This window comes from Pseudochaenichthys georgianus, chromosome 16, assembly GCF_902827115.2.
Source record: "Pseudochaenichthys georgianus chromosome 16, fPseGeo1.2, whole genome shotgun sequence".
Lineage (NCBI taxonomy): Eukaryota > Metazoa > Chordata > Actinopteri > Perciformes > Channichthyidae > Pseudochaenichthys > Pseudochaenichthys georgianus.
In genome coordinates this window covers 35,772,452-35,786,601 of record NC_047518.2, presented here as the reverse complement: position 1 = coordinate 35,786,601, position 14,150 = coordinate 35,772,452, and the positions used below count along the sequence as shown (strand labels likewise).

The 14,150-nt window shown below is 40.4% G+C and overlaps 2 protein-coding genes across 3 annotated transcripts; one reads left to right on the top strand and one right to left on the bottom strand.

Annotated features, from left to right (window-relative positions):
• The first annotated feature begins 95 nt into the window (after nucleotides 1–95).
• dnali1 (dynein, axonemal, light intermediate chain 1) lies at nucleotides 96–2,816 on the top strand. 2 transcript variants are annotated; one of them, XM_034101696.2, is made up of 6 exons: nucleotides 96–236; nucleotides 1,361–1,497; nucleotides 1,577–1,746; nucleotides 1,966–2,144; nucleotides 2,408–2,572; nucleotides 2,675–2,816. In XM_034101696.2, the coding sequence occupies exons 1-6, from the start codon at nucleotides 189–191 to the stop codon at nucleotides 2,708–2,710; spliced, it is 735 nt and encodes a 244-aa protein (XP_033957587.1). In that variant the 5' UTR covers nucleotides 96–188; the 3' UTR covers nucleotides 2,711–2,816. The 2 variants fall into 2 exon arrangements, with proteins under 2 accessions (XP_033957587.1, XP_033957586.1); XM_034101695.2 differs by having other exon boundaries at nucleotides 96–269.
• On the bottom strand, nucleotides 2,812–13,282 carry gnl2 (G protein nucleolar 2). Its single transcript, XM_034101693.2, has 16 exons — nucleotides 13,061–13,282; nucleotides 11,640–11,724; nucleotides 11,441–11,535; nucleotides 10,734–10,873; nucleotides 9,084–9,268; nucleotides 8,691–8,757; nucleotides 8,432–8,590; nucleotides 8,213–8,326; nucleotides 7,179–7,307; nucleotides 6,223–6,327; nucleotides 5,736–5,894; nucleotides 5,291–5,398; nucleotides 4,670–5,190; nucleotides 4,268–4,338; nucleotides 3,398–3,477; nucleotides 2,812–3,259 (listed from the first exon to the last, which is right to left on the bottom strand). Exons 1-16 carry the CDS (start codon nucleotides 13,122–13,124, stop codon nucleotides 3,116–3,118), a joined length of 2,226 nt encoding a protein of 741 aa, XP_033957584.1. The 5' UTR covers nucleotides 13,125–13,282; the 3' UTR covers nucleotides 2,812–3,115.
• Nucleotides 13,283–14,150: the final 868 nt, after the last annotated feature.

Genomic DNA, 14,150 nt, shown 5'->3' with positions numbered 1-14,150 from the left:
TGTTTCTGAACCAAACCGCTGATCCCAACCGGACAAATCAAAATGTAACACCGATACGCTGTTGTCATAACAACGCAAACAATGAGCATTTTATTAGCAACCGCACAACGGTATTTCTGTAAGTGGAGCTCACAGCAAGACATTTATGATTTAGTGAATAACTTTATTATTTTTGTATAGTTGACAGAATGATTCCACCTTCCGAGTCTCTCCTGAAATACGACAATGCTGTTTTGGTAAGCAAAAGCACAGACAGAAAATCACCAAAGGTAAGTTTAACCAGAAATCCGAGTTTAGACCTTACCTGGCTAAAATAATTGTGGATTGAGGATTGAAGTGGTGCAGGTATAGAGGGGAAATACTCAGTCAGAAAGTGATGAAAAGTATGATTGTGTTACACATTGTATATTGTTTTTAGATGTCTGGTGTAGTCTGAACTTGGCTTAAAAATAAGCCAGCTGTCAAGGTCTTATTGACCGTTGTTAAGGACGCTCACATCTTCAGAAAGAAGTCCGGTCGATTTAACTGTATACAGTTGGGCCGAAAAGCAAACTGCATGCTGTTTGCTTTTCTAACTGGGACATGAAAAACAGCGGAGAAGTAACGGGGCAGAAACCCTCCTTTTTACATGAAACGGCGACACATAGTCAGTTGCCAGTTACTTTGGCATTAGGTTAGGGATATCTAGATACTTTCCAAGGTTTGACATCATGAATTGTGCTACTTTTAAAGCAAGGAGTGATGTTTTCAAATCTGTAATCAAAAAGCTCCTCAAAAACGAAAGCAGTTCCTACCGTTGGCTTTTCAAACTGACAAGAGACGCTCTAACTGTTTTTCAAATGTAACAGTTTGAAAAGCAAGCAAACTGTCTGATTGTCTTTAGTTTTCCGCTGTCGTGTGATAGCAACATGGAGGATTTTAACATTCATTTTAATATATTTGGAGAGCACAGTAATTTGGAGGAATCGTTATTGCCTGATGAGTTCATGCCGATCTAGATCCCTCCGCTTCGCGTCGGGCTCCTGATCAGCCTGTCGGTGTTCTTTCCTAATGACCGCGTCGCAGCACATTATCCCTTACATATGAAATAAGATCAATCGTGTATTGTAGGCTATTCATAATTTACTATTTTTTTGTGAAGTGGATTTAAATTTGAAACAGGAAAAATATTATATTGATCACTCATTCACATTACACCATTATTTTGTATGTGTGGCAACATCAGCACAACATCTGCAAGAATACTACTGTTATCACTTTGCTTTTAATGCACGACCAAGAAAATGTATTGGTTATTTTCAAAACATGATTTTATTGAGAGATGTAACATGTAATGCAACTTACATTTTGTTCACCACAGGGACGGCCTTTGAGAGTAAGCCCTCAGCAGCCTGCTGACTCTAGCCCTGTTCCCCAACCCCCAAAACCAAAATCAGCCTCTGCTGATGCCACCAAGCAGGAAAATGATGAGACCCTCAATGCCATCCTTCCACCCAGGTATTGCTTTCCCCCTCAACATGTTTTACTTAACAAGCTCAAACCATGCTTTTATTAATCCAAACTTCTACCATTACAGGGAATGGATGGAGGGAAACCAATTGTGGGTTCAACAAGTATCCAGTGCACCTTGTACACGAGCAGATGTTATTCGCCTAGAGGAACTGCTGGACATCAAGATGCAGCAGAGGCAGGCCAGACAGACAGGAATCTGCCCCGTCCGCAGGGAGCTCTTCTCCCAGTGCTTTGGTAAGAAAGAATCTGAGATGTTGGTGACTACTGAGGTTATAATAATAGATGTATACAATGCCTTACACACAGAGAGTAAGGCCAAGAATGTTATCATACAACGCTGGATGTATATCCCTTTGTAGTCTTACTTCTGATGGAACAATGTTCCTATTATCAAATGAAGGCAGTTTTCACTCACATTAACTTAACTGTCTGATTTTCCAACTTTCTTTTAAGATGAGCTAATCAGACAGGTGACCATCAATTGTGCCGAGAGGGGTCTGCTTCTGATGAGGGTCAGAGATGAGATTCAAATGACTATGGCCGCCTACCAGAAACTGTATGAGAGCAGCGTGGCTTTTGGAATGAGGAAAGCACTGCAGGCTGAGCAGGGCAAGGACGACATGGAGAGAAGAGTAAGGACATTTCATTATTTGTTATGACTTCCAACTGCCAAGACAATAAGGGGCACAAAGACCCCCACATCTGAGTTTTGCAACATGCAATGAGATTTAGTAGTTTTCCACTGATCTCAAGCCACAGGAACAGCTCAGTAAAGTATCCAGCAGAGGGCACCATTTCACTTTAAGAGTTATTGTGAAATAAGGACGGCGGGAGAGCTCTCGAAATATTTTATTCTGTAAATAAAATTACAATTGTTTCTTTTCACATACCATAGATCTCTGAACTGGGAGATGAGAAACAAGAGGTAAAGAAGCAACTGAATGAGGAGAAAGCTAAAAGCGATTCCATTGAAAAGAGAAAAAATGAGAAGCAACAGGTGAAGGAAAAGAAGCACAGTGAAGAGATTCAGTTCCTGAAGAGAACCAACCAGCAGCTCAAGGTATGGTTTATTAATACAACAAGAAAAGCACCTTCTTTAGATTTAACACGGATAGTAGCCGTGTTGCCTGTTTTCAGAATTGACATTTTTCTTTCTATTTAGAACCAACTGGAAGGGATCATTACGCCAAAGAAGTAACTCCGCCAAACTAGATGCGTTACCATTTCCCAGTACACAATGTTAGTGAATGTGTCTTTTGTCTTGTTTCTACATGATCAATTTAAGTAAACAGAAGTGAGTGTCATTAGCACGTTTTTTATTACAGCATGACATGACACGTACAGTTTTCTTTAACATCAAGAGAGTATTACACCTGTCCTGTAAATGAAATGTCATTCAAAAACAGTTCTGGGCTGCAGGGGAGAAGGAGTTAAAAACAAGATAAAAACAGTCATCAAGACAAGGCAGCAAGTGACCACTTGATACAGACCTTTTAATGCTAAGTTAGCATTCCACCTTCTGTTAACTCCACACTTTCAAAAAAAACTTGGCTTTTGGCAAGTTTAAATAAAGATTTGTATAAATGTGTTCCACGACGCCAGTCTAGTGCTTTCTTCTTTTGGACTTCTGGCCATCTGTGGCAGACGCTGGGGCCTTTCTGTCCTTGTTCTTGTTTTTCACATTGGCTGTTTCGTAATAGCGCACGCCAATTTTCTTCCCCTTCTGAGCACGGTCAATCGCTCTTCTCTGTAGAAAGGGATAAAGATAAAGGGAAAGAATGAGCTTTTCAACTCCAATCCTGTCTCATCAGTAAGACAAATCCTTCACCTACCGCGTGGTCACAGAAAGATCTGTGTGACGTCAGAGAGAACAAACACTGAATACCTGTTTAGACGTCAGTTTTTGGACTTGGTTAGACCTCTCTTCCTCCTCAGATCTCCTCTTCTTGCTTCTCTGGATTACAGCTGAATTCAAACAAACATTAACAAGTCAGTTGAGTGCCTGGATGGATCACAATGTCCGCTTTCATACCAAGTACTTTGCCGTACTTAGTTCCCAGCACTTAGTTCCCCCATGGAACTAAGGAGCAGATCGCGTTCACACCGGAATAAGTTCCCTGAGGGAAGATTAGGCAAATGAAGCCGCTGACGTCACTTCTTCTGATTTGGGTTTACTGGCAGGCCGCAAACAACTTCACGGCGTATACTGCCACCCAAAGTCCCCGGCCGGAAGTCCCCGGAGTTGGGGACTGGCTTCAGTAGAAGCTGATGGGACTCCCAGCAGCTTCTACTGAAGCCTTCGGAGTAAATCGCCAGAACGCCGACACCTCATCACTCCACCGCTCCCATGTTTTTTTTTTTGTGTTGCCATAAGTTAGTCTCTCTCCGTTGGTGCGCAGGGCTAATGCTAATAATGCTAATGCCAGCAAATACAATGGCGGCTTCACAAACCTTTTCAGAGTTTTACGGGGCGTGGTTTGCAATCCGCCCAGCCAATCAGAAATTGGAACTTTTTTCTCCCCAGGAAAGTACCACCTCTCTAGCAGGGACTGAAAAGGGGGGAGAAGTTCTCATGAACTAAGTTCTCTTTTTGGTGTGAACGCAAAATCCCAGGAACTATCGGAACTAAAGCGCCTAATGTCAGCCTGACCAGCCCAATTTGTATGGCTTCCTTTGGACCCGAACAACAAATGTCATACTTCTGATAAAAGCACAACATCAGCACCATACAAAGTCATACATGTGGATAGAATACCATGAATCTGTGCTGCAGCTTGTTTTTCCTTGATGTCTTGGAATGCTTTTTCCGCAAGTGCCTTGGGTATCCTGCGCAGAGAAGAAGAAACAAGTGGATCATTAGCCAACAGAGCAAACAGTTTACTCCTGTTGGTATCTGTTGGAAATCAGAGTGGTTCAATATGGCGCAGAGTGTCTATGCACGGTGTTCTTCAGTGTGCCGGCTGGAATTCAACAGCAGATCAAATAACATATTAGTGTGCCAAAGTTGAGCAAAAAAAAAGTTAAAGTGCCGACTGCTCGTCCTCAGGGGTTTAGCGGCTGGTTAAAACAGCCAACTAATCATGCATCTCTCGGTCTGGCAAATTCATGTTTAAAATTAGGGCAATACAGAAAATAAATAATGTGAGTGTAGTCTTACCGGATTGATGAGAAGCACTTGTTTTGGGCCCGGTCCAGGAAATGCTTGTACTTGTTGATCTTTTCATCCAGCTGACGGATCGTCGCGCGTGGCTTCTTCTTTGCGTCCGTCTTGTCGGTCGGAGCGGTCGTGGGCTCTGGGGCCTCAGTCTCTCCATCGGCTGGTTCCACACTGGTCCCGTCTTTCCCTTCTTCTTTCTCTTTCCCTTCTTCTTCTTCTTCTTCTTCTTCCTCCTCCTCCTCATCACTGTCTCCCTCTCCTTCCCCGTCAGAGCCTGAGAGGTCAGACAGTCCCAGGTCAGGCATCTCCACAGGAACCAAGTCTTCTTCATTGAACTCTGGGGCCACGTTGATCTTCCCGAAGTTCTGTTTCACACTAGAGATAATCTTCTGGACCCGCTCCTTCTGTCTCTGCTTCTTTTCGTCCTGTTCCTCCGGGACGGCTGCAGGATTGTCTGTCTGTTCCTCCATCACCACCTCTACTGCCTCTGAGGGGCCTTCAACTGGCACTGGCGCCTTGCCCTTGAGAAATACAGAAACACAACACAGGTCAACAACATAAGGCAGAGTCCAAATGTTGTTCACTGATAAACCACAGGTGGAGAATTCAGTAAAGTCTCACCTCGTGTTCCTCATCAGCACCGGGGGGTTTTACAAAGAAGGGGATACGTCCTCTCTGCCAATCGTTCAACACCATTTTGGCGACGGTGGAGATGTCCGGCTCGCCGCCCTGTAGAATAACGGGAATATATTGATTTAGTTTAGGACTAAAAACAGACTTTTACATTTGCTATTCAGCTTAAAATAAACCATTTGTATTAAATAAGGATTCACTGTTGGACTTCCTAAAACATGTACTTTTTAATATAGCATAGGAAACATTTATTGAATATCCACAAATGCTTTAACTGAATGTATGACTCATACTGATAACCAAGTCTTGTTGATAACCATATTCACGGTTTTCATGAAAAAAAATGGATAGAATTAAAACGTACGCGATTAACAGCCGTAAGTACAGACAGTTAATGTTCTGCAAGCAAGGCAAATGAAAGGAACATGCACACCTTCATAAGTTTCCCGGTGCGGAAGGCCAGCTTCTCCAGGAAGTCTTCAGCCGAGTTCCAGGTGGGGATGCGGTACGTCTTCTGAATGTATTCTGGCTTAGCCCGCTCCAACACTGCCCCGATGTGCTCCTCCGGGACTTTGATCTTCTCCACTTGAACCTTTGTGATGAGGGAAAAGACAAAAAGATGTGAAAAAGATGGACCTGCAACGTTTCATTTACGGGGACTGCATGGCCTCCATGTTAAACCCAATAACTGGAAAAGGCATCTGGAGGATCAGATTAAAGCATCATCCAAACAAGCTTATTAAAACCAAGCTGTCCAAAAAGCCAGATCTAAAGCAACTTTGACATTTCGTCTGATCAGATGTTACAATTTGTTCAAACAATTGAAATTGAATTCACCTCACTTGTATTCTAGTGATAGCATAAGTATAAAACAAGGCAAATATCACGATACCATGGTAAACCATATAAGGGAGACTTACAACTCCTTTCAGGACGATATCAGACTCGCTGTCTTCTGACGGATAGACGACACCAGGACAGTCAATGAGGAAGATGCGTCTCATCAGAGTGATGTACTGCCACACCTAAAAAAGGAAGGAAATTAATGTTATCTGTGGAATCTTCACATGCCATGTTCAATAACGTATGATTTGACTTGATCTTGTTGGTATTTAATGATATAAAAAGAAAGTCAACTATTCAGATAAGGGAAACATTATTGAACATTATCTTTTGATGGAGCTCAGCAGAGACTGTTTGGCTTCCTTTTTTTGTCTTATGTTACAAACATAACCTTTTCCACTATTGGTTCATCAGAAGGACGGTAATGAAACTTCCTACTGAAACAAACACATATCAGGTATAACAAAAGGGAGCGTGAGGGTCACGGCGGTGTTGCAGATCATCAGGCTGTTTTCACTGTTAAATAGCGTTGACTGCGAGGTGAGAATCAAAGACAAGGTGAGAGGAAGGAGTGTTGGCCTCAGGCCCATCAGATTCATTGGCTAGGTGTTCAAGATCCCTCTCCTGTTGAACACACTGGTTTCCACAGCCTCTTTCTTCCACACAGGATAAGGATACAAGGCTTGTTGTTCTTTCTCCTGTTAGTCTTTTCAGTTATGTAGTTAAAAACTCAGTATCAACTACTTCTGTTGTTTCAGCTATAAATAATAACCAAGAAGGAGGAAACACATATTGTCACCTCACATGACCTTCCCTTGGAGCCAAAGCTCGTCTCACCTTTCCACTCACATGACGCCTTTTTGCACCAATACCTTTTTCTAGTAGCGTTGATGTACTCTTTTCACATTCTTAGTCTTTACATTGTCGTGAGTGTAAAGTCAAACCTGATTTTCTTTCTTATTAGTATTTCTCTTTACTCGGCACATATTCCATTGGTCACTTTGGACGGTTGCATGGCTGAGAAGACACTCACCTTGGTCTCTCCAGCGAGGGGAGCCACATTGCAGACTTTCTTAGACCGCAGGGTGTTGATGACCGAGCTCTTTCCCACATTAGGGTAGCCAATGAAACCCACACTAATCTGTTTCTTGTCAGTGTGGAGCTGTGGGAGGCAAAGAAAGTGTTTTCATTCAAGTCATTTTAGATGGGGCTCTGTTGCCATTTGCAATAAACCAAGTGAACTTGTCACGAGTCCAGAACTGCAATGTAGTTTGTTCAAAACACAAAGGATATCTTAAAAAGGGTTTCTTATGTAAACACAACAATCACGCAACCTTTTAAAACAAGGGATATTTGTTCCTATCCCTGGAGCTAAACCCTAAACGCTGCTTTGGAACAGGCTCTTTTACTTTGTTGTCTCACGAACTCTGGGTGAATGTGGTGCAACCGGTGCAACAGAACACTGTATGCTATGTCAAATTAAATCTAACACGAATATAAAACCCTTTTGATTTTAAAGCCCCACTTCCTTAGCCACTGCGTCATATCTCTTGTTCAGGTCAAGAACACCTTTATTAATGTCTGTTTATCATCATCATCATCATCATCATCATCATCATCATCATCATCATCATCATCATCATCATCATCAGGTAACTAAACTCAAACGCAATGAGGGTTTTGAAAATGTGAAAATAGGATGTTTATGATGTAAGAATAAAAGCAGCTTTATTATAAAAATGTCCTTACTGAGGAGCTCTGAATTATCATATGAATTGTAATTATAGTCACATCGAAATAATAAATAATACTTTATAATAAAATAAGGACTACAGAGAAGAAAACCCAAACACTATCATACAAAATGAAAGCAAGTAAAATAAACAATACATTAAAAAAGCAAACACAAAGTTCTGTTGCACTTCAAATGATTCCACTGAGTGAAAAATAAGATCAGGGACAAAAAGCCAGAACGATACATTGTATCTGGGTCGTTATTGAAGCAGTAAATGTGTATCTGCTCTTGACTAATCACAGACATGTTTTGAAAGTGAGGCATTAGCTTACCTTGCCAAACTGCCGGAGCAGCTGGATGAGGGAGCCTTTACCAAACGAGTTGGTGAGGCTGGCATGGAAAGCCAGAGTGGGGTACTCTTGGGATAACAGGGCCACCCACCGTTTCTGGTTTCAAATTGAATGGAGAAAAACAAAACACATAAGAAAACCGACACAAATCACTCCCACTTAAATGGGAACCAAATATGAACATGCTTCACATTTACTTACCGTGACCCAGGTGGGGATGAGGTCACACTTGTTGAGAACGAAGATCAGATGTTTCCAGGATTTCTCTTTCTTCATGTAATTCTCTATGCTTTTAGAGCGCGTTCCCATGGGGTCTCTGGCATCCAGCACTTGGATGACGACATCAGAAGAGTCGATTACCTATATAAGTAAAAACAGAGAGGAATGCAGAATGACCCTTCGGTATACACGCTGAACATTGACACAATTCAAAGAGCTGGGACGAGGATGGAAACAATACCTTATAAAGTTCTCCCCAGATCCTCTTGGACTGACCCTTTTTGAAGATTTCATCGCGTACCTCCGTCCTGTTGCAGAAATAAGGGGGAATTAAGCATTTCTAGCTTCAAGTATGACAATTCAACAACTGTGATTATAGTCAGTGGCGTGTATTAATGATTAGCTGCAAGGATTATTAAGTCAACAGAGAAACTCATTTGGTAATCTTTGAATTAGAAAATTGGTTTTCAGCTCCTCAGAATGTTCTGCTCTTGGACTTAGAAGAGACATAACCTCAGACTTCAAGACACTGGGATGGGCAGGCGTCACTATTTTCTAACATTAGATTCATTAATAATGAACATAATTGTTAGTTGCATAACATGTTATTCGTAGCATCTTCTGAGGCTCTTACCGGACCCCTGTATCCTCGACCACCAGGTCTTTGTCCTTGTCCTCACTGTAGGTCAGGCCCGAGGACTCAGCCTTCTCCACGAGATCCTTCATGTCCCCCACCATCAGACTGGGCCTCTTCCTCTGAGCCTTGGGCCCAAATGTGGTCTCAAAATTCTCCGTGTCTAGAATGTGCACCTTGGAGTTCTGCAGGTGTAGAAACAAAAACAAATATTAGACTGTTTCTTTTAATCAAACAGTAAGCCTAGAGAGAGCCCCAGTTCAAATAGTTGTGTTCAAGATTAGGAAAAAGGATTTAAAACGGTATTTTATTCATGGTTTTTCTTATCATTTCTCCCTTCACAATACAGCTACACTGCATATTTAGCCTAGAGTAGGATTACATTCAAATGAATAGCCAGATATGATGTCTTTAAAGTAAACTACTAAAAAGTTAGGACATTACCAATATATAGTCTTACTTATATATTATAATGTCCCTTCCTGTGGTGGATAATATCTGTGGAGGCTTTGTGATTTGAGGGTTTGGGCAACCTGTGTTCTTCGACAGCATGAATGAAAAGCAAATGTGACCACAAGTGATTTATGGATTGCAAAAGTGATACCTGACACATACAGTAATGTTGTATGTAAACACATAAGCTAGAGGAAAGGTAATAGCCTATGTTTGTTTTACACAGTCAAAGTTATGCAGTGGTTTCAGGGAATTCAAGCAGTATCAAAAAGCAACTAAAGTAAACAGAACACCAAGGTATGCAACAACTAAGCCAAGGAAACAGCCGAGCGTGTGCCAGGAGGGATTATGTGTTCCAATGATTTTGATCAGAAGTCACGGCTTGTTTGCAACACATCCATGAGGGGTGACAGGGGACCAATGGGTTCGTCAAAAACACTAGTGGTAAAAGTTTAGGTTGGCCTCACTATCAGCCCAGATCCATTACCGGTTATTTGAAAAACATTTCCCCAACCGACCCGCAAACTCTGTTTTCGTAATAAATTCTGGCCAATCAAATGTCGGACATCCAGATTGAAAAACATTGCTTTCACTTACCTAGTAATGTTATATCAAAGTGTTAACGGAAAGAACACACCTGGGTGTAACTAATGATACGACGGTGATTGCAATATGACATGTGCTATTATGGCTACTTGTCCATCAATCATTAGACATACATGCTAAAGAAAGAAATCTGAATCCCCGAGGAATAACTCAATTCCATGAGGAGCTACAGTGTATATCAAAACTAAAAAGACTGAAACGGACCCCATATGTTGGAGAAAACAAGATTACGTGTTTGATTATGGGATGGAAAAGTAAAAGGCTGGCAAACTGCAACTCTCCAGCGCCAAGCACAGAGCCAGAACACTCAAAGGGTCAGAGTAGAGCAGTTAGAATTGAAGTGGGATTAGAATGAGAGTTCATGTATCACACCTCATTACATTCCTAGAAACAAGCCATGGAGTAAAACAGAGGCACGATTCTCTTTTGGACCAAATAATTTAATCCAGGTGTTTATTTCGATAGCTTTAAATGCCAGTATATGTACAATAAAATGTATAAAGGGTGCCAATTCACACACTAAAAAATGCACATACTATGAAAATATTTCCTTCTTAACAGTAAATACAGCATTCTACCCTTTATACTCACATGGGCTTTGACTCTATCATGCAGGAGAGACATGGGGAGTCTGCTCTGTCTCATCACCACCCGATATGGATCCTTCTTGATTTTCCCCATCTCTTCTTGAAACTTCTGGAGGGATGACTGCTTGATCACACGAGTATTTGCTGAAATAAGAAACAGATTTGAATTTTCTCTTCACAATCACTGATGAGATTTACAAGGTATTTAACGTTTTCAAATAAGTGATCCATTCCAAGAACATCACATTGAAAGGATAATTAGGTCTGGGTTTGAAGCAGCCGTCAGCTGCCTAAGCACAGCTCAAAAACACTGGTGGAAAGGAACATGAACTCTGACACAGCACCGCTAGCTTTTAGCTTGGCTGTCACTATAAAGAAACCGACGAGTCGCTGGAAGTGCAATGGAAGAGAGGCTACCAACACTTTACAGAATCCATCTTTCTGTAAAATGATTAATAGAAATCTCATCAAGCTTATAGTGCTATAGCAACTAGTTGGGAGCCTCGTAACACTAACATTTATGTTATTATTAATAACTTTTAGAAACATTGGATGATATGAAGCCAAAGTCAAAATATGGAAATGCACCGAAGAGAAACTTTGAGTTATCCACAAAGCCAGACAGAGCAAATACAATATACTGACTTATGGCAAAGAGAATACTGCTGCAACATACGACACAATACACAACCGTTGAGAGTGTGAACTTACTAAACCATTTGATGTTCGGTTCCACTCTGGCCACAGTCCCTGGAGCCACTGTGGACTGGTACGATAGAGGTCGGATGACTTGTCCACGGTCATTACTGGGAACAGAACATCATTGTCAGTGGGAATATTATTGTTATGTATCTGGCACTTACACAATCTGCCTATAAACATCACACAAGAATAATGCACAAGTGATTACCATCTTTTCTTCTGCCTGTACATATTCAGACGTTTGATGGTGGCTCGGTCCCTCATGTTGTTGCCTCCAGCCCCTTTGACTCGATCTGTGGAATACATGTAGAGTTAGAGACATCTATTCAACAACAAAAACATTCAATCTATTTATGTACGCCAGAGATATTTGGGAAGCAGTGATGTAAAGTAACTAAGTTGATTTACTCAAGTACTGTATTAGTACAATTTTTGAGGGACTTGGCTTGGGTATTTACATTTTTTTCTACTTTGTACTTCTACCCAACTACAATTCAGAAGTGAATCGTGTACTTTGACACTACATTTATTTAATAACTTTAGTTACTACAGATTTAAGTTAATTATGTGAATTATAATTAACCTTCAAATAGGACTTTAGTTCCACCTGGAGTAAATTCTACCCTGCAGTATACAAAGTCATTCAAACTAGCTGCACCTTTAATAACACTTTAATGCATCAATAATTATGGCCAATCTGTACAATTGTGGTACTTTAAGTATATTTTGATGCAAACACTTTTCTACTTTTACTAGAGTAACATTTTGATTGCAGCACTTGTCAGAGTATTCCTACACTCAGGACAGTACTTCTACTTTTACTTTAGTTCATGATCCGAGTACTTCTCCCACCTCTGTTGTGAATACATCTTATGGCTAGACCATTTCATGAGCAGCATAGAAGGAAATGTACCTTTAAGAATGAGTTTGCACGGACTACTTTAACGCAGATGTATATCTCTGTAGTTAACGTTAAGCTGTGTCATTCTTTACCATATGATTTAAAAAAGGGCTGTAGGAACATGTTTAGGTTTAAGAAAATGATAAAAGAAAGAATCATTAGACATTATGACGATGTCAGGTAACCCGTTTGGCTGATGGTAGATTATTGTGTTGACTTTTGATTGTGATTTTGGTTTGGAGTATTTGAAGCAGCTGTGACCTACCATTGATTTTTATTTTTGTTTATCATCTTTGAATAAGGGGCAGGTCAAATAAGATGTCTTCTCCATGCTCCTTTCCATCATGGGCTACACAACTGCTTAAAGTGTACATGTGTTGTTGTTGTTGTTGTATGAAGTGTACGTGTGTAGTTTCATAATAATCACCATGAGTGGAATTAACTAATAATACATCAGTTAATAATAGCAGCTTTTTCAAGTCCACTTGACACAAACCCCACTGAAGTGAAATACTTGTCACATTTAAAAGGCCTCACGTTAACTGGTGTCTCATTTCTATAGCAAGTTATCTTCCAGACAACATGAATTATGCGTTTACATTTGACTCATTGTACTCTAAATATCAGCGACTACTTTAAAAAAAGGATACTACCCGTTTTGTGTGTATTTTAAAGAGCATTATATCACCCAGCTAGCAGCAATTAGCATTAGCTGTAAACAAACTCACCAGGGTTGCTGCTGGACGTCGAGGTGTTTATGGAGCTTTTCCCCTTGAATCCGGGCTTCACCATGTTGACGGTTTAGTCGGCAAAGCCTACACCGAAAATAAAATGAAAAAAAACACAACGGTGTGTGAAAGCTGAGGTTTAGTTGCTGTTCCCTGCAGCTCGACACTGAACACCGCACACGTGTTGTTACGATGAAACAGGAAGGACGTCATCAAAGGAGCGACGGCTCACCAACAAGAGGAAAAAAGAAGAACAAATAATCAGACAGTTTATATTATGAATATTTATTTCATTTAGTTGTTTTTCAATTTATTTGTAATCTCTTCGTTTGATTTAATGTATATTAACCTGTGTCTATTTAATTTTAGATATATTTCTGTATACTGTACTCTTCTTAACTGATTAAAAACTGTTTTATCAGAGAGCTCCACTGCTGTAATGTATAAAAAGGCCTTTAGTGAAATTCGAATTTATATGAATAGCTTCACGTTTAGTATGTTATATTATATTGTGTTCTGAATTTAATGTAGCATTTCTGTAATTGTAGATGGAAATGATAGATTGTAAAATTACTTGCACAAGAATGCACTAAGCCAGGGGTGTTTAAGACTATATAAAAATACTTATATAATTATTTAATATATATAAAATAATGTATTATATTATATTATTGCCTCTGCATTGGATTATTATCGGATAGGGTAATAATAACTTCATAATTAACTACGTCTGAAAGCAGAGGTCTAGGGAAAATACCTGCAAGTCTGTTCAGTGTGCACGTCACAAAATGATTTAAAAAGAAAAGCCAAATTCTGGAGAAAAAAGAAGTAAAAAAAAAAAAAGAAGTGACATGTTGGGGGGGAGTAACATTTTGAAAAAAAGTAACATTTTGACAAAAAAGTCAAATTCTGAGAAAAAGGCATGAGATGCATCGTGGGACATGTAGTTTATGGGCAACGTGCTTCTGTATATCGTCATGTAACCGTATAATAAACATACAATATTCTTTGCAAGCTCTTGTGGGGCCGCATGCAATGAAGTCACGGGCCGGATTTGGCCCCCGGGCCTTGAGTTTGACACCCCTGCTCT